Source organism: Bos indicus, chromosome 8 (assembly GCF_029378745.1).
Source record: "Bos indicus isolate NIAB-ARS_2022 breed Sahiwal x Tharparkar chromosome 8, NIAB-ARS_B.indTharparkar_mat_pri_1.0, whole genome shotgun sequence".
Classification (NCBI taxonomy): Eukaryota; Metazoa; Chordata; class Mammalia; order Artiodactyla; family Bovidae; genus Bos; species Bos indicus.
In genome coordinates, this window is record NC_091767.1 from 61,545,495 (window position 1) to 61,565,369 (window position 19,875).

Consider the following 19,875-nt stretch of genomic DNA (forward strand, 5'->3'; position numbering starts at 1 on the left):
CCCCGGAGGAACTGGGAGCTGCTCTGCATGAAGGAAGCTGCCTGCCCTTCTCTCCCTCCAGTCCCAAAGGGCGGGGGCAAGAGTGGAGATGGAGAACGGCAGAGAAGTTCACTCTGCAGCAGGGCCCTTCCCCAACTCCCCAAATCTCAAATAAATGCTACCAATGCTCATGAAGCACTTAGAATAAGGAGTGTGGGGGTGACCTGCAGAAGGGGGAAGATGCTGAATGCTCAGAGGGATGGGGGAAATGGAATTGACACATGTTAATACTGGAGATGAACCAGGAAACTATCACTCTAGGGATGATTAGAAATGATGGGGAAGCTTCCAATTTCTACAGACCCAGGAGCTGGCTGGGATGCAAGCCCAACTTTACCAAGCCCTCTGATGGGTAAGGGTCCCACGTGGTGCCTCAGTTTCACAGAGACTGTGTCCCATCACGTGGCACTTCTCTGGGTCTCACCCTCCAAAGCACTCTCCCTTCACTGTCATCCTCCCTTGGCCCTGCAAGCCAGCCTCCCCTGAGCCTGTGGACTGCAGCTCATCAGAGGCCAGCCTAGTGTCTGGACTCAGGACGGAGCCGGCGAAGTGGGAGGGCTGACAGAGGCCAAGGTGGCCAGGAGGGGCTGTGCCAGCAGTGGGAGGCCCCGACACAGGTGTTGGGAGTCTGCGTGGGAACTAAAGCTGGTGCACAACTAGAGCTGGAGACAGCAGGCTTGCCACAGCCCGCAGCACAGAGGCTAAAGAGCGCGGGGCTCTGAGGTCTGGCCGCAGGGCCCAGCTCCCAGCTCTGCCTCTCCCAAGGGTGTAACCTCAGGCCGACATGTCACTGCTCCAAGCCTCAGTTTCTCTGTCTACAGTACAGGGCTCACAAGCTAACAAAGCACCAGGCATGGAGCCAGGCACAAAGATGGCATGTGAGAAAAGCCAGCTATTATCACCATGGAGAGCAGAGTCCTCTGGGGCAGGGGAGTGCTGAGCCCCACAGCGCAACTTACTTGAGCCCTCAGCTCTGCAGGCCTGACAGTGAGGCCTGGCTGCTCTGTATTTCTGAAGAAGAACTGTTTCTGGATTTCACACCAAGTTCCATGAGATATATTTGAACCATAAAAGGAGGGAGTGTCCCATGATCCTGTTCAGTAATCCTTGGACAATTTTACATTCTCCAGCAGTGATCTCCCTTGAGAGCTTGTTCCAGAACTTAACTCCCCTAAACCTGTTAGTTCTTCCCTAGGGCTAACCTAACTTTTTCTTGATGCAATTTAAGTCTATTTTCTCTTACTTGGTCCTCTCTGTAGAAAAACACTGGCTCTCTAGAGATGCAAAGCCACTGCCAGGGTTCTCCTCAAAAGTCATATAAAACAGCTGTGAAATCACCCTGGCCTTGGCATTTTTTCAGGCAGGGTGATTCTGGCCCCTTGTCCTGTTGTTAGTTAAAAGACAATCATGGACTGAGCACTAATATATGCCAAGCCCTGAGGCAGGAAGTGGGCTGAGCTACAAAGACATCTATGGCCAAGACCTACCCCTTGAAGATCTGTGGCTACATTGATGAGGGGGAAGCAGAGGCTGAAATGAACATCTTACTCCAAGAATAAATGTCTATGAAATGTGAAGGGTATGGAAATGAACGATTCTTCTGGGTCTGTAGATCAGCAGTGGAAGACCTCATCAGTCCTTCTGAAATCTTCTAGGTCTAATTAGCAAGCAGCCTTTCAAGCTTCAAGGAAGACAGTACAATGTAATTTCAAAAGTGCTTAGGCTCAAAGGCCTAGATTTGAGGTCTAACCTAATTACCACTTGAGAAAGTTATTCAGTGTCTCTGAGCCTCAGTGCCCCTCATCTGCAGAATGGGGACACATCTCCTCTGTCTACCACAAGATTGTTGTGAGACCACTGATGCAAAGTCACCTATATTATGATTACAGGTTTTGAACCCTAGTTCTGTCCCTTACAAAGTCTGAGACCCTTGCTGAGGCTCTGTTCGCTTGTCTATAAAGCCAGCTGACACTACCCATCTTAATCATGCTGTAAGGACATGCCTGGCACCCAGTAAGTGCATCGTAAATGACCGGTGGCACAAATATCATTATGAACCTGACAGATAATCTGGTTGTTACCGGTAGAATAGTGGTGGTGTAGTTTTTGTTGACAAGGTACAAAATCCATGCACTGTAACCAGTTTCTAAGCAATGTAACAGCTGCAGACTGTTCTGCCAGGAGCTACCAAAAGCTACCGTGCTTGTCTCTGAAAACAACTGCTCTGTTTCTAGAAGGAATATGTTGTTCTGATATTTTCCGACTCTCTCTCCAGTCACTCTTGGCAAAAGCCAGACCTTCCCTGACCCTCCCCAGAGTGGGGCTAACGTGCTGAAGGTCCCTGGCCTGCAGAGCGTCCCCTCTTTGGCCATCTCTCTGGGAATGTTGCCTGTCACCATGCGGCATGCTCCTAGAACCTGGCTTTCCCACCTGGCTGCTGTACCTGTGGCCCCAGTTGGTCCAGTTTGGAAGGGAAGAAGTACAAGGCAATTTTGACCTCCAGTGAGGGAACAAAGCAGAATGTAGATCTTTACTGATCCCCGTGCCTCCTTCTCAACTGGTGTAGAACTCAGAGGACTGTGTTATAGGAATAATGACTGAACTCTCAATTCCAACAAAAAAGGGGTTACAAACCCACCGAGAAGAGGCCAAGACTCAGGGTCAGGCTGGGAGAGGCCATGCATCGGAGGTCGACACCCACCTTAAACATGAAGGGTGAGAACCAGGCTGGCATGAAGACAAGGTTACACAGGCGTGTGGTCGAGCACTGCTGGTCAATGCTGGCCAGCAGGGCCACTTCACCTAGCTTCCCATGGCCTACAATCTCCACAGGCACCTTCAGGATGATTTCACCTTGCTCTTCATGCAGACCTGGGAACAGCAGGATTCGGTCAAACAGGCTGGACATGGCCAGGGCACTGCCTAGGCTGTGAAACTCATGGCCTGGCCCGACACTCAGGGTCCGGCGCATCCTCCTCCGGCGAAATAGAGAAAAGCAGACAGAGGTCTCCAAGATGGCAGCGTTCTTGGTCCAGGTCTTGGAGGCAAGGTAATGCTGCTTGAAGGCCTCCCTCCAAGACTCAGGCTCCACATCGGGCTGGTTGGGCCAGTTGGGGTGGCGGCACTCAGCACAGCCCAGATACAGCTGCCGCCAGCGAGTCCTGTCGAGACTAAGGATCAGTTCACGCCAGGCCCTGCACACCAGGCTGCAGCGGCCCAGGTCGGGAAGGGGCAGGTAGGCCAAGATCATACGCCACAGCTCCAGGGGGAGGCCGCCAGCCTCCATGGTCACCTGGGACACAGACACAGAACAAAAGAGGTTTTTGTCCATCCTGCTTATGGTCCCCTTCCTTAAAACATCCCCTGACATGATAGAAATACAAAGGATCGTAAGAGGCTACTGCAAGCAACTATGCCAATACAATGGGAAACCTAGAAGAAACGGACAAATTCATAGATAGGAACAATCTTCCAAGACTGAACCAGGAAGAAATAGAAAAATATAAAAACAGACCAATCACAAGTACTGAAATTGAAACCATGATTAAGAAACTTCCAAAAACAAAAGTCCAGGACCAGATGGCTTCACAGGCGAATACTAGCAAACATCTAGAGAAGAGTTAACACCTGTCCTTCCGAAACTATTCCAAAAAATGGCAGAGGAAGGAATACTTCCAAAATCATTCTATGGGGCCACCATCACTCTGATATCAAAACCAGACAAAGATACCAAACAAAAAAAGAAAAGAAAACTACAGGGCAATATCACTGATGAACATAGATGCAAAAATCTTTAACAAAATACTAGCAAACTGAATCCAACAACATATTAAAAGGACCATACATCATGACCAAGTGGGATTTATCCCAGGGATGCAAAGACTTTTCAATAAATGCAAAACAATCAGTGTGATACATCACATGAAAAAATTGAAGGATAAAAAGCATATGATCATCTCAAAAGATGCAGAAAAAGCTTTTGACAAAATTCAACACCCATCTGTGGTTTAAAAAAAACTCTCGTCAAAAAGTGGGCACAGAGGGAACTTACATAACTCTACATAACAAACCCAAAGCTAACATTGTCCTCAACAGTGGAAAGGTGAAAGCATTTCCTCCAAGATCAGAAACAAGACAAGGATGTCCACTCTTGCCACTTTTATTCAACACAGTCCTAGCCACAGCAATCACAGAAGAAAAAGAAATAAAAGGAATCCAAATTGGAAGGGAAGTAAAACTATCATTGTTTGCAGATGACATGATACTATACTTACAAAATCCTAAAGATGCTACCAGAAAAATACTAGAGCTAATCAATGAATTCGGTAAAGTTGCAGGACACAGAAATCTCTTGCATTGCTATACACTAACAACAAAAGATCAGAAAGAGAAATTAAGGAAACAATTTTATTTACCATTGCATCAGAAAGAATAAAATACCTATTAATAAACTTACCTAAGGAGGCAAAGGGGCTTCCCTGGTGGCTCAGACAGTAAAGAATCTGCCTGCAGTGCACAAGACTTGGATTTGATCCCTGGGTTGGGAAGATCCCCTGGAGAAGGAAATGGCAACCCACTCCAGTATTCTTGCCTAGAGAATCCCATGGACAGAGGAGCCTGGTGGGCTACAAGTCCATGGGATTGCAAGAGTTGAACCTGACTGAGCAACTAACTTTTAATTTTACAGGCAGAGTACATCATGAGAAATGCTGGGCTGGAAGAAGCACAAGCTGGAATCAAGATTGCCAGGAGAAATATCAATAACTTCAGTTATGCAGATGACACCACCCTTCTGGCAGAAAGTGAAGAGAAACTAAAAAGCCTCTTGATGAAAGTGAAAGAGGAGAATGAAAAAGTTGGCTTAAAGCTCAACATTCAGAAAACTAAGATCATGGCATCTGGTCCCATCACTTCATGGCAAATAGATAGGGAAACAATGGAAACAGTGAGAGACTTTATTTTTTCTGGGCTCCAAAATCACTGTAGATGGTGACTGGAGCCATGAAATTAAAAGACACTTACTCCTTGGAAGGAAAGTTATGACCAACCTAGATAGTATATTGGGGAAGGCAATGGCACCCCACTCCAGTACTCTTGCCTGGAAAATCCCATGGATGGAGGAGCCTGGTAGGCTGCAGTCCACGCATGGGGTCTTGAAGAGTTGGACACGACTGAACGACTTCACTTTCACTTTTTACTTTCATGCATTGGAGAAGGAAATGGCAACCCACTCCAGTGTCCTTGCTGGAGAATCCCAGGGACAAGGGAGCCTGGCGGGCTGCCGTCTATGGGGTCGCACAGAGTTGGACACGACTGAAGCGACTTAGCAGCAGCAGCAAATAGTATATTAAAAAGCAGAGACATTACTTTGCCAACAAAGGTCCGTCTAGTCAAGGCTATGGTTTTTCCAGTAGTCATGTATGGATGTGAGAGTTGGACTATAAAGAAAGCTGAGCGCCAAAGAATTGATGCTTTTGAACTGTGGTGTTGGAGAAGACTCCTGTGGGACTTGGACTGCAAGGAGATCCAACTAGTCAATTGTAAAGGAAATTAGTCCCGAATATTCCTTGGAAGGACTGATGTTAAAGCTGAAACTCCAATACTTTGGCCACCTGATGTGAAGAGCTGACTCATTTGAAAAGACCCTGATGCTGGGAAAGATTGAAGGTGGGAGGAGAAAGGGACGACAGAGGATGAGATGGTTGGATGGCATCACTGACTCAATAGACAGGAGTTTGAGTAAACTCTGGGAATTGGTGATGGACAGGGAGGCCTGGCGTGCTGCAGTCCATGGGGTAGCAAAGAGTCGGACGTGACTGAGTGACTGAACTAAACTGAACTGAGCAACTAAGACATACAGACATACACACAAGGAGGCAAAAGACCTGTGCTCTGAAAACTATTGGATCCTGATGAAAGAAATTGAAGATGACACAAACAGATGGAAAGATATACCATGTTCTTGAATCAGAAGAATCAATACTGTCAAAATGACTATACTACCTAAGGCAATCTACAGATTCAATGCAATACCTGTCAAATTACCAATGGCATTTTCCACAGAACTGGAACAAGGATTTTTAAAATTTTCATGGAAACATAAAAGACTCTGAATAGCCAAAGCAATCTTATGAAAGCAAAATGGGGATGGAGGAATCAGGCACCTTGATTTCAGACTATACTACAAAGCTACACTAATCAAAATAGTATGGTAGTGGCACCCACAAAAAAAGAAGTATAAACCAATAAATCAAACAGGACAGAAAGCCCAGAAATGAACCTAGCACCTATGGCCAATTAATCTATGTCAAAGGAGACAAGGATATATAAGGGAGAGATACAGTCTCTTCAATAAGTGATGCTAGGAAAACTAGACAGCTAAATATAAAAGAATGAAATTCAAACATTCTCTAACACCATACACAAACTCAAAACGGATTAGAAATCTAAATGGAAGACCAGCTGCTATATAATTTTTAAGAGGAAAACACAGAACACTTTTTGATGTAAATCACAGCAGTATCTTTTTGGATCCACCTCCTAGAGTCATGAAAATAAAAACAAAAATAGACAAATGGGACCGAATTAAACATAAAACCTTTTGCACAGCAAAGGAAACCATAAACAAAATGAAAAAAAAACACACTCAAATAATAGAAAAAAATATTTGCCAGTGAGGTGACCAACATGGGATTAATCTCCAAAATATACAAACAGCTCATGCATGTCAGTATCAAAAAAACAAACAACCCAATCAAAAATGGGCAGAAGACATTTCTCCAAAGAGGACGTACAGATAGCCAAGAAGAACATGAAAATATGCTCAAAATCACTAATTATTAGAGAAATGCAAATCAAAACCACTGTGAAGTATTACCTCACACCAGTCAGAATGGCCAACAGCCATCATCAAAAAGTCAACAAACAATAAATGCTAGAGAGGGTGTGGAGAAAAGGAACCTCTCCTACACTGATGGTGGGAACATAAATTGGTACAACCACTAAGGAGAAGAGTATAGAAGTATCCAGCAATCCCAATCCTGACTGTATAACCACAGCAAATTGTAATCAGAAGAAATACACGTACCCCAATGTTCACTGCAGCTGATAAGTCTCCCTTGAGGAGCTCTCTGAGCTCAGAGAGGATTTCCTTTCATGCAAATGTCACATTCTCTGTTGTTCCATTTGGCATTATTTACTATATCTTTACAACATTAATCCATGGGGATCCATGCAGCAACAGGGATTTCTATAACCAGGTAACACTTAAAAATATATACATATTCCCACAAGATCATCTCAATATACACAGAAAAAGCATTTGATAAAACCCAACATCTATTCATAATAAAAAAAAATCTCACTAAGGTAGGTATAGGACTATATCTCAACATAATAAAAGTTATTAATATTTATGGTAAACCCACATCCAACATAATAAACAGTAAAAAGTTGAACAGTAAAAAGCTGAAAGCCTTCCCACTAAATTCAGGAATAAGACAAGGATACCCACTCTCACCACTTCTATTCAACATTGTATTGGAAGCTCTAGCCACAGAAATCAGATAACAAAGAAAATAAAAGGTATCCAAATTGGAAAAAAGGTAAAACTGTCACTATTTGCAGATGACAAGATACTCTCTCTATACAAAGTCTCCACATAAAAACTATTAGAGTAAATAAATTTTGCAAGGTAGCAGGATATAAGATTAACATAGGGAAATCTGTTACATTTCTTTATACTATCAATGAAATATCAGAAACAGAAAGTAACAACCCTGTTTAAAACAAGGTCAAAAGCAAACAAAAAACAATTTAGGAATAAACTTAACGAAGGAAGTGAAAGACAGGTATGTTGAAAGCTATAATACACTGATAAAGGAAACTGAAGATGATTCAAAGAAATGGAAAACTGTCCAACGCTCTTGGACTGGAAGAATAAATGCTATTAAAATGGCCATACAACTCAAAGCAATCTACAGGTTTAATGCAATTCTTATCAAAATACCTGTGAAAAATTATATTTTTCACAGAACTAGAACAAATAATCCTAAAATTTATATGGAGCCACAAAAGATCCAGGATTGTCAAAGCAATTCTGAGTGCCAATTCTGAGAAAAAAGAACAAAGTTGAAAATACAACCCTTTCAGACTTCAGACTATATTACAAAGATATAGCAATCAAAACAGTATAGCACTGGCACAAAAACAGCCATATAGACCAATGGAACAGACTTGAGCGCCCAGAAACAAACCCACACACCTACAGTCAAATTAGTTTATGACAAAGAAGCCAAGAATATACAATGGAGAAAGGACAGTCTCCTCAACAAGTGGTGTGAGGAAAGATGGACAGCAACATGTCAATCAATGAAACTAGAGCACTCCCTCATAGTACATACAAAAATAAACTCAACATGGTTTAAAGACCTAAAGGTAAGCCATGACACCATAAAACTCCCACAAGAGAACACAGGCAAAACATTCTCTGACATAAATCATAGCAATGTTTTCTTACATCAGTCTCGCAAGGCAAAAGAAATAAAAGCAACATTTCACTTTTGCACAAAAAAGGAAACCATCAACAAAATGAAAAGACAATCTATAAAAGGAGAAAATATGTGCAATGTGGCTGATAAGGGGTTAATGCCCAAAATAACACAAACAACTCATACAACTCAATATTAAAATGAAACAAAAACCAAAACTACCCAATCAAAAAATGGACAAAAGACCTAAATAGACATCTCTCCAAAGAAGACATATAGATAGTCAACAGGCACATGAAAAGATGCTCAACATTGCTAATTAGAGAAATGCAAATCCAAACCACAATGATGTATCATGTCACACAGTCAGAATGGCCATCATCAAAAACTCTACAAATAAAAAATGCTGGAGAGGGTGTGGATAAAACAGACTCTTCCTACACTGTAGGTCAGAATATAAATTGGTGCAGCCACTATGGAAAACAGCACGGGGGTTCCTTAAAAAACTAAAAATAGAACTACCATATGATCCTTCAATCCCACTCCTGGGTATATATCTAGAGAAAACTTTAATTTGAAAAGATGCATGCACCCCAATGTTCACAGCAGCATTATTTACATTAGCCAAGATAAGGAAGCATTCCAAGTGCCCATCAACACATGACTGGCTTAAGATATGGTGTATATGGAAAATTCTTGGCCATTACGACTTCCCTGGTGGCTCAGACCATAAGGAATCTGCCTGCAATGCGGAGACCTAGGTTCAGTCCCTGGGTTGGGAATATCCCCTGGAGAAGGGAATGGCTACCCTCTCCAGTACTCTTGCCTGAAAAATTCCATGGATAGAGGAGCCTGACAAGCTACAGTCCATGGGGTTGCAAAGAGTTGGACACAACTGAGCAACTATGCAATATTACTCAGCCATCTGCAGCAACATGGATGGACTCGATAGAGAATATCATACTTAGTGAAGTAAGTCACACAAAGACAAATATATGGTACCACTTACATGTGGAATCTACAAAATAATACAAATAAATATATACACAAAACAGAAATAGACTCACATAGAAAACAAATTTGGAGAAGGCAACGGCACCCCACTCCAGTACTTTTGCCTAGAAAATCCCATGGACGGAGGAGCCTGCTAGGCTGAAGTCCATGGGGTCGCTAGAGTCGGACCCGACTGAGTGACTTCACTTTTACTTTTCACTTTCATGCATTGGAGAAGGAAATGGCAACCCACTCCAGTGTTCTTGCCTGGAGAATCCCAGGGACAGGGGAGCCTGGTGGGCTGCCGTCTATGGGGTCGCACAGAGTCGGACACGACTGAAGCAATTTAGCAGCACCAGCAGCAGCAAACAAATTTATGGCTACCAAAGGGCAGGGTTGGGGGGAGTAATTTATGGGTATGAGATCAACAAACTATCATACTATACATAGAGTGGGCTTCCCAGGTGGCGCTAGTGGTAAAGGACCGGCCTGCCAATGCAGAAGACTAAGTGACATGGGTTTGATCCCTAGGTTGGGAAGATCCCCTGGAGGAGGGCATGGCAACCCACTCCAGTATTCTTGCCTGGAGAATCCCCATGGACAGAGGAACCTGGCAGGCTAGGTCCATAGGGTCACAAAGAGTCGGATGCAACTGAAGCGACTTAGCACTCGGCACTCATACATAAAGTAGACAGGCAATAGGAATTTACCATATAGCACAGAGAACTATATTCAGTATCTTACAGCAACATAATGGAAAATAATCTAAAAAATAAATAACTAAATCACTCTGTATACCTGAAACTAATGCAATATTTTAAACCGGCTATATTTCAATTTTAAGAAAAGTATACAAGTTTTGCCCTCTCCCCCTTTTCTTTGTCACTGGGGCTTCTGAGCCATAGAATTAAAAGTAACAAATGTTCCCCAGGGCTTGTGCCTGTAAATAACTGATAACAATGGGAATCTGTTTAGATGCGAGGGAGCAGGTCCTGAGGCAGGGCTCAAACTATTCCTTTTAAAATGTGTTTCCAAGAGTGTGAGAACTCAAGGTTTCTGTGAGGTCCCTACCTAACCACACTGGAGGGATCCACATGCCTCTGGGCCACCTGAGTGTCCCCAGTCTCAGTGGGGAAAGCAGGGGCCATTCCCTTGGGAGATGAATCCTATGAAACCTGGCTCTCAACAAGTAGACTCTCTCCCTTCCTAGCCCCATGACTTGAGGTAAATCCTTTAACATCTGTGAGCTTGTTTCCTTATCTGTAAACAGGCTCACAATGGCTATCTTGCTATCCTCCATGAGGATTTTGAGAATTTCCAAAGGAAAATAAATCATTTATTCAACAAATATTCATCAATTGTCTAATATTGTGCTAGGCACTGTTCCAAGTACTAACAACCAGTAAACAAGACCTTCAGGGACAGAAAGTACATTTAAAAAAATAATAACATAAACGCTGAGAAGACAAATAAAGCAGGCTAAGGGGTATATGTGTGTGTGCCCACGTCAAGGAAGGTCTCCAAGGAAGTGACATTTGAACAGAGACCAGAATGCCATTTAAAGCTCTGGCGTGAGATCACTAGAGAGAGTGAAGGTGACCAATGCCTTGCCAACCTAACATCTAAATGGCATGAAGTGGAGAGAGACTGGGAGCAAACACCCTGAGAAAACCATACAGAATTCTGGTCAACGTAAGGCACCGGAACTGAAGCACTGCTGTGCCGTTCAGGCTGCCACTGCTTCCAAGAGGGTGGCGGCTGTGCCATTTAGATCACTGCATATCATGACGGGTCAGCAAGTTGGGGTCAGGAATAAAACCTCTAGTGGCATCTCTGCAGCTCACTAATGCTCTTGGGAGAGTGGAGTGTGGGGTGGGTACAGGGGATGGGAGGAAGTAGCGAGTTACAGCATAGGGACTACCCTATGTGAGGAGCGAGGCAGCACACGCAGATGCAGGGTGGCCACGTGACGCAGCACCTGAACACCTGCTGTAGAGAAATTCATTGCAACCAATTAGACATTCTCTGCCCTCAAGGAGCTTATTGTTTTATTTAAGGCTTCAACTTACGGTCTGTCTCCCCTGAGTAAAATGTAAGCTGCTTTGTAAGCTGCCTAGAACCATGCTTGGCCCACAGTAGGTGCTTAATAAACACTTACTGAATGAATGAATGATCACTATCATCAGTTATCTGGTGTACAGTATTAGAACAGCCTCAGCTGTAGAATCCACACTTCGAGACAGATCCTTGTGGAATTAAAAAAAAAAGAAAGTAAAGAAAACCCAAGTATGTGGTCAACATTTGCTATGTATAAGACTCTGTGGTAAGTACTATGAGAGAGTCAGAAATAATATAAAGACCTCACCCTCAGGTCTGGCAGGAGATGAAGCTATCACTACCACCACTTCCCCCACCCCCAAAAACCACAGTACAAGGAAAAAGTGATCCGTGCCATAAAAGAGGGAAAGCCCGTGTGTAAAGAATAAAAATGTGACCCCCTAGCTGGGGGAATCAGCCAGTCACAAGAGAAGGCAACAAAAACAGCAGGAGCTACTGTTTACTTAGCATGACTGTCTGAAGGGCACACCATTAAGCACATTTCATGCGTTATTTCCTTTTATTCTCTCAGCATCTCTTCAAAAGCCTTACAACTCAGAATGTTGTTTCTAGGACCTATAAGAACTGGTTAGAAATGCCAGCACTTGGGCACCACTGGATAACTATTGGATCAGAATTGGCATTTTAACAATTTTACAAGGAATTCGTATGTACTATGTGTTTAAGCAGCACTGATTTAAAATTATTATTGTCTTTATCTTATACATAAAGAAACTAAGTGAGAGAACTTAGGTGACAAATGGCTTACTCCAAATTACTCTGCTAAAGAGCCGCAGAGCCCCCTTTTGAAGCCAGACCTTACCCCAATGTCTGGGTTTTTAATCATTAAGTTTCATGGAAGAGCTGATGTCAGAGATACGGGGTGATGTTGGGGCATCCAGAGAAAAGATGAATGGGGACTGTGGACAGAGGAGAGGGTCAGCCAAGCCCCCAGGCAGGAAATTTTGGCTGGGATTCCCTGGTGGCTCAGACAGTGAAGAATCTGCCTGCAATGTGGGAGACCTGGGTTTGATCCTTGGGTTGGGAAGATCATCTGGAGGAGGGCATGGCAACCCACTCCAGGTTTCTTGCCTGGAGAATCCCATAGACAGAGGAGCCTGCTGGGCTGTATAGTCCATGGGGTCATAAAGAATCAGAAATGACTGAGCGACTAATCACAGCACAGAGGATACAGAAAGAAACTCAGTCTGGCTGAAGCTCTAGGAGTCTGAAGGGGTCAGGGAGAAAGATCAGCTGGTTCAGTTCCTGCAGAGTTTTTGTTAACTTGAGGGCAGTAAGGAGCTGCCGTGAGTCCCAGCAGAGATGGCCCTAACCATCCTGAGAAGAGTCAGACAAAAAGGGCCCACGCAGACTCAGGAGTCGGGGTCCGCCTCTCCCCCACCGGATAGCCCTGAAGGTGGGACTCAACAACCCATGCGCTCCTGTCCCACGTTTGTATAATGAAGAAAATGTACCTACTTCCTACCTAGGGGAGGCCCCAGCAGTAGATCAAAGCGGTGGGAATTTTGCTTTTAACAAAAAAGCAAGGGAAAAGAGCCAGGACAGTTCAGGATTCTAGTATTTTCAAAGGAAAAACGAAGAAATTCTCATCCCCTGTTCTGAAGCGTACTAAATACAAACTGTATTAGTTGAGGAACCGTAATAGGTTAATGATTTTAGACTTTTCTTCAAATCAAGTACATTTCCTAGAGCTTTGTTGATCTTAGTTTGGAAGTACACAGAGATTGAAATACAATGAACCATCAAAGAGCTCCCTACACATACCTACACTTACACATGTACACACTCTACCGGAAAAGGAAACAAAGCTTAAAACCTTGAAGATGACAGATCTCATTTGGGCTTTTTATCATTTCTTCAAACCTCAGTACTCTTCAGCCTGAGAAACAACCAACTGTTTCTTACTTTCCGCTTTGAAATTTGATGACACAGACAAGAATTCTGTGTTCTGGCGCATTTACAGGGCTGAGTGTGGCTGGGAGCTATAAGGACCCACTTTTTCTCCTTCAATGCACTGCCATTTATTCTCACCTAGGAGAGTGCACTGGGTCAGGGAAACCCAAAATCTGGATTTGAATCAGATTCTAGTTCACTGGGTGACCTTGAGGGGGCAGGGAAAGGTTGAGGGCTTACTAAATGCCAGGTGCTTTTTATATGCCATCTCAGTAAGCACTTCTAACCACCTGAGAGGTGGTAGTCTTCTCATATCCGATTCCAGGAATAAAGGTTATTCCATCTTTTATTCAGCAAGCAGTACAGCTGCCATTCCCAGCCTGGACTGAGTCCAAAGCCCCTGCCTCCTAGTTTCCTTCCTGAGGTTCTGGGGTTCCTAACTTGTGCCATGATGGTAAAGGACCTTCTAACCTCACCGTTACACAAAACTCACAGATCATGAAACAAGCATGAATTTACTCCTGCAATTATTATGCATTAGAGTATCACACAGTGTCTGAGCTGGATGTGACACAGCAAGACTCAGTTAGGAAGCCTGGGCCAAAGATTTAGGACCTCAAGCCAGTATTTGTAACAATCAAGGCACCTGTGCCCAGCAGCAGCCCTCTGGCCAGCAGGCAGCAAGTGTAGCAGCAGGAGGAGGAATGAACAGAGACCTTCAACCGACCCCAACCAACCCAGATGTTCTGGTGGCCTCCCTCTGGCCTCCTCCCAGGCGGCTTGGTCTGCAAAGGAAACAGATCTTATGTCTCTTTCTCACCACCTCCTGCCTCTCACTCCACCACATACAGCTTCCCAGAAATTTCTCTTCAATCACTCTCAGCTTGAGACAATTCCACACCAAGTGCTTATTATTTTACACCTGAGATCACATGTTCAATGGAGTCAGAACATCTGGGTCTCAGCTTCCTCATCTATTAAAGTGGGGGGGGGGGCGATAATAAAACCCTCAGGAGTTGTTGTGAGACTACAATGAGACAATGAATGGAAATTACTTAACATTGAGCCTGACACATAGTAACACACAATCAATAGTGATGAATTCCCTGTTACTGACTCTTTCCTTTCTCTAAATTCCTTCTCTTTCTGTACTGCCTTTGAATCAACCCTCCAACCTCTTAGAAAAACAAATCATAGTAAGTGATGGTCTTCTGTAGTCAGATAAGATACAAGAACAGAGATGGAATGGAGGTCACGGCCGCCCTTCCTGGCCCACAAAGCAGACAGTCCCACCAGGCCAAGCAGCGGGTGCAGAGGATTCTTATTGCAACTGAGCTACCTGATGCCATTTGATGGCAAAGAGAATGAGGTTTCTTTTCAGAACAGCATCACTGAAAGAGCACTGGCAGCAACAGAAATCCACCCATGTAGGCACTGACCCTAAGTTCTGAGTGTCTGTTCTAGTGAGTCTCTTGACTCCAAGAGCTAACAACAGAGAGCTTATCATAAGGGTTTATGTGGCATTTAAGAGAATGGATTTTTAAAGAAACACAAGAATAGAAACATAGTAGGTCTGGATCAATGGCAGCCCCAAGGCCCTCAGCAGCTGCAGTCTGGGTCTTCACTCATCACATGACTCAGCCACCCTCCAAGGATCTCCTCTATTCTCCTCTTGTTTGGAGTCTACATAACATTTCTCTCCTTCATGGCTTCTGCTTCCTCCTAAGATCAGTTAGCCAGGGCTCCTCAAAGGCTTGACTCTACCTCATGGCTTCTCTATACATACCATTTCAGCCTCAATTTCTGTAGCTAAGTGTCCTTCTGTGTCCGCAGTTTAAATGTCTAAGAAAACACGCGTCTTCTTTTACACTGGGTCACATCACAGGTCCCTGGTGAGGCCAGCAATTGGCTGTTCTTGGGTCTGATGTCCATCTCTGGTTCAGTTAAATTTTGACCAGGGTGTAGGGGTAGAGCAAGATTTTATGGTAGAAACACAGCTGTCTGGGGCTGCCACTCCATGAACAGGAGTTATGGATGTAGAACTTTCCCTTAGAAAGGGCTGTGGGAATGGCAAGCACCACGGCTGACATGTTGAAAACATCTATACATACCAGAGCCCCACGTGTCTGCTGCTGTCAACCACCAAGATGTCCTCAGCCAACAATGCCAAGGTGCCCAGAGTGAGTAAAGGAATTGTTTGACCAGCCTCCTCCTTCCCTGTCAGTGGGCTCATGAATAGGTGATGTCCTCCCACTTTTTTCTTATAAAGATTAACAGAGTTAATTCCAATTGCAACCTCTCTAACCCTCTTCTTTCTTTGTATCTGTCAGCCATTACTCAGTGCAGTGACTGTGGTAGCTGTAACTTTGGTCTGCCCAGCACACTTTCCCTCTTCACAATTTTTATTTACTGTTGGCTGTGCTGGGTCTTTGTTGCTGCACACGGGCGGTGTGGCGGGTCTTTGTGGGTTGTGCGGGCTTCTCACTGTGGTGGCTTCTCCTGTTGCAGGGCACAGGCTCTGAGTGCACATGCTTCAGTAGTTGTGGTGCATGGGCTTAGTGGGCCCTCAGGATGTGGGATCTTCCTGGACCAGGGATCGAACCTGTGTCCCTTCCACAGGCAGGTGGATTCTTAACCACTGGACCTGGAAGTCTGCACCTTCCCTCTTTTGGTTTTTTCAGAAGAACCCCACTCCCACTTCATTTAGTCCTGAGTCTAGGGGCTGTCATGCAAAGTGCTTCAGCCCTTCATCACAGAGGATGGATCCCCGGCCCAAAGTAGATGATCAGAATAAACCATCCCCCCTTGCCAGGCACGGGGACAACTCAGATGACTCTCTGAGGAACAAAGCCAAACTAAGACACACAAGGTTAAGTGACTATGAGAGATAGAGAAACACCCTAAGAATATTTTGGCCCCTGGATCCAGCTATGCCGTTTTATAAGCCAATAGAGTTTCTTTTTAAAGTTAAGAGTGCCTAAGCTGGTCATTTGCAACCAAGAGAGTTCTGACAGGTATACGCAGAGTTTTCTTAAGGAAATTCTTTACTCTCTCACTTTTTTTCCTCCCTTATCTCACTGGTTCCATCTCCCGGTCCTTAAATGACTCTAATCAAAGCTGACACACTCTATTATAACAAGTTGCCAATAAGCGGCAAAGGAAAAGACAGTTCAAGTGGCCTAAGGTTTTGTACCATCCAAAAGAAGAGTAGAGACATTTATCATTTCCATAATTTATCAACTTTGGTTAAATTAAAATTTCAAGGGTAACCATTAAAAGAAGAGCAAGAAGAGCATAATGTCCGTTTGAAACTAGAAGAAGGGGGTAAAAGCAGTGATTAAAAACCACCTCCCCAACAGGAAAAAGAGAGCTAAAATAAAGGGAGAACTAGCAGGACAAATGCGCTGAAACATAAAATATGACGACAAACTTAAACCTCAATACATCCATGGTTGTATTAAATAAATACAGACTAAATGTTCCAGCTAAGAGACAAAGACTATAAAAAACCAAACCCCAACTATATGCTATTTATAACAGACATTCTTAAAACACACAGAAACAGAAAGGGTGAAACAAAAAGGATAGGAAAAGATATACCTTGCATAAACTAACCAAAAAAGATGGTATGGCTATACTGGTATCAGATAAAATAGAGTTAAGGCTAAAAAAAATAAGGTTAGTACACCAAGAAGTAGAACAACTTCATATTTGTATGCACTTGATAATTGGGCTCAAAGATATAAAAGCAACAAATTAAAAGGTAAAATAGACAATGTCATTATCATAGTTGTATATTTTAACACATTTCTCTATAATAGCTAAGATAAGCAAAAAAAATCAGTAAGGATCAAGAATTTAAAATAATTAATAAACTTGATCTAATGGCATTACACAGAACTATTACAGAGAATCCAATAATTAAAGAATACAAATTATTTTCAAGCACACATATAACACTTATAAAAACTCAAAACAGAGCCCTAACAGAAATTTCAACAAATTTAAAAGATTAAGATTATACAGAACAAGCTCACTGACTACAATCAATTAATAAAAGATAACTAGAAAATACTCATATCCTTGGAAATGAAGAAAACATTTCTAAGATACCTATGAGTCAAAAGGGCAATCACACTGGATACTAGAAAGTGTTAATGAATGAATAAAATACTACATATCAAAACTCATGAGCTCTGACTAAACAGTATTTGGAAAAAAATGCTTAACTTTAAATGTAAAGAATAAAAATAAAAAGTATAGAATTTAATGAACTAAGCATCCATTTCAAAAAGTTAGAGGAAAAAATAAAAAAATATACAAGGAAAGTAAAATTCTTTTTTAAAAAAGCAGAATTTAATGGAATAGAAAACCCAACCATGGAGAAAACCAATGAAGACAAAAGTTGGTTCTTCGAAAGAAACCTCTACTAAGCTCAAGAAGAAAAAAGAAAAGGCATAAAAATAAAATCAGATGGAAAGAGGATATTGCTACAGATGTTGCAAACATGAAAAGGGAAAGGAAATATTACAAACTTTACATAAATAAATCTGAAACTTTAAAAGGGACAAATTCCTGAAAAATATTACTCAAAAACTATCTTAAGAAGAAATTGAAAAACTTGTCCTAGAAGCATTAAACATTGAATCTGTGGTTAAAAATAACATAATAAAATAAACTTCCAGATCCAGGTCGCTTTGTCACAGAGTTCTTTCTTACATTCAAGGGACAAAGGAGGGAAACCAATACGGATGGTGGAAGCGGAAGTTGATGGGCATGATTTGATCTTTGGACCAGTGGTAGTGGCTGGGATGGTCCCACTCACCTTATACTTGTGAGTTTCCCCAGAAACTGTAACTAACCAGAATCCTGGAGAGGTTGTCCCCAGATGGAGTGAAGTTGACGTAGAAGGGAAAGGTTTGACTATAGGGAATACCACTGGTGCCCCACCCAGATCCTCTTTACTGCCTAGCACACCCATCCCCCAGACACAAGTGTCAGCTGCTAACAACACACTGATGTCTCTTCTCCAGAAAACTGCCACCTCACCTAGTTATCCTTCTCTTCCTCTCCTCCCTCCATCCTGCTTCCCTCATTCTCCTTTTCCTGACCACTTCTTCCAATGCATCATTTGAGTGTTAATCCCCACTAAGGTCCTGCTTCAACAGAACAGGATCTAAGATAAACAGCTAGGAGGATGAAAAGGGCAGGAGAAGGTACTTTTAAAACATATAACTGACAAGGAACCACTACTCAAAATTTATACAGAACTCAGATAAATCAATAAGAAAAGCTGAAAAATAGGCAAAAGACGGAATAGGCAGCAAACAATAGATGCCATCTGATTAACCAATAAAAAAGTGCTCATTAATAGTAACCAAGGAAAGAAAATTAAAACCACAGAGATATCAATAAAAACCACCTACAAGAAGAGTTTCAAATTTTTAAATTGACAATACCAAGTCACTGCAAGGATGTGAAAAAACAGGAACTGTTACATATTGCTGGTAGCAAAGTAAATTGGTACAATCACTTGGAAAACCATTTGGCATTATCTAGCAAAGAAATTCTTCTTCAACATATATAACCTAAAGAAACTTGTTCACAGGACTTCCCTGGCTATCCAGTGGCTGGGACTCTCTGCTTTCACTACAAGGCGCGCGGGTTTGATCCCTGGTCGAGGAACTATGATGCCACAGGCTACGCAGCATGGTCAACAAATTTTAAATAAAATAAAATGGTTAAATGGTGAATTTAAAAAATACATAAAAAATTAAGAAACTCATTCACATACACAATAGAAAATGTCTAAGGATGTTCATGGCGGCACTGCTCTTTGCATTTAGAAACTATATCATAAGACACTTGTAAACACAAGGATGAATAACACTACTGTGACATATTCATACCATGAAACATTGCTAGCGATGAAAGTAAGTGCAGTCACCACATGGATTCAGCTCACAAACAAGCTGAGCAAAAGCAGCAAACACAAAAAGCACACAATATGATTCTACACGTATAAAGTTAGAAACCTAGCAAAAAAGTAACTGTATCGCTGAGAATGCAAACATAGGTGACAAAACTACAAAGAAAAGCAAAGAAACAATTATCACAAAAGTCAAGATAGTTTCTTCCAAGGAGGCGGTTTTGATTTGGAAGGGGGTGCTATGACTACTGGCAATGTTCTATTTCTTGACATAGGCGGTAGTTACATGTGTATTTCCCTTAGAACTGTGAAACGATACATTTATGGATTTTACCCACATGCATTCTTGGTTGTATTTCTCTCTTTTTTTAGGCTGTGCCTGAGACATGCAGGATCTTAGTCCCCCGGCCAGGG

At 42.7% G+C, this 19,875-nt stretch overlaps 1 protein-coding gene across 2 annotated transcripts in view; it reads right to left on the reverse strand.

The window, feature by feature from the left end:
* The window catches only part of FBXO10 (F-box protein 10), a 42,645-nt gene that overhangs the window by 19,467 nt on the left and 3,303 nt on the right, over positions 1-19,875 (reverse strand). For both annotated transcript variants that reach the window (XM_019966224.2, XM_019966223.2), the window contains exon 3: positions 2,741-3,331. In XM_019966224.2, the coding sequence (XP_019821783.2) occupies positions 2,741-3,325 (585 nt within the window). In that variant the 5' untranslated portion in view covers positions 3,326-3,331. The remainder of the gene's footprint in view (positions 1-2,740; positions 3,332-19,875) is intronic.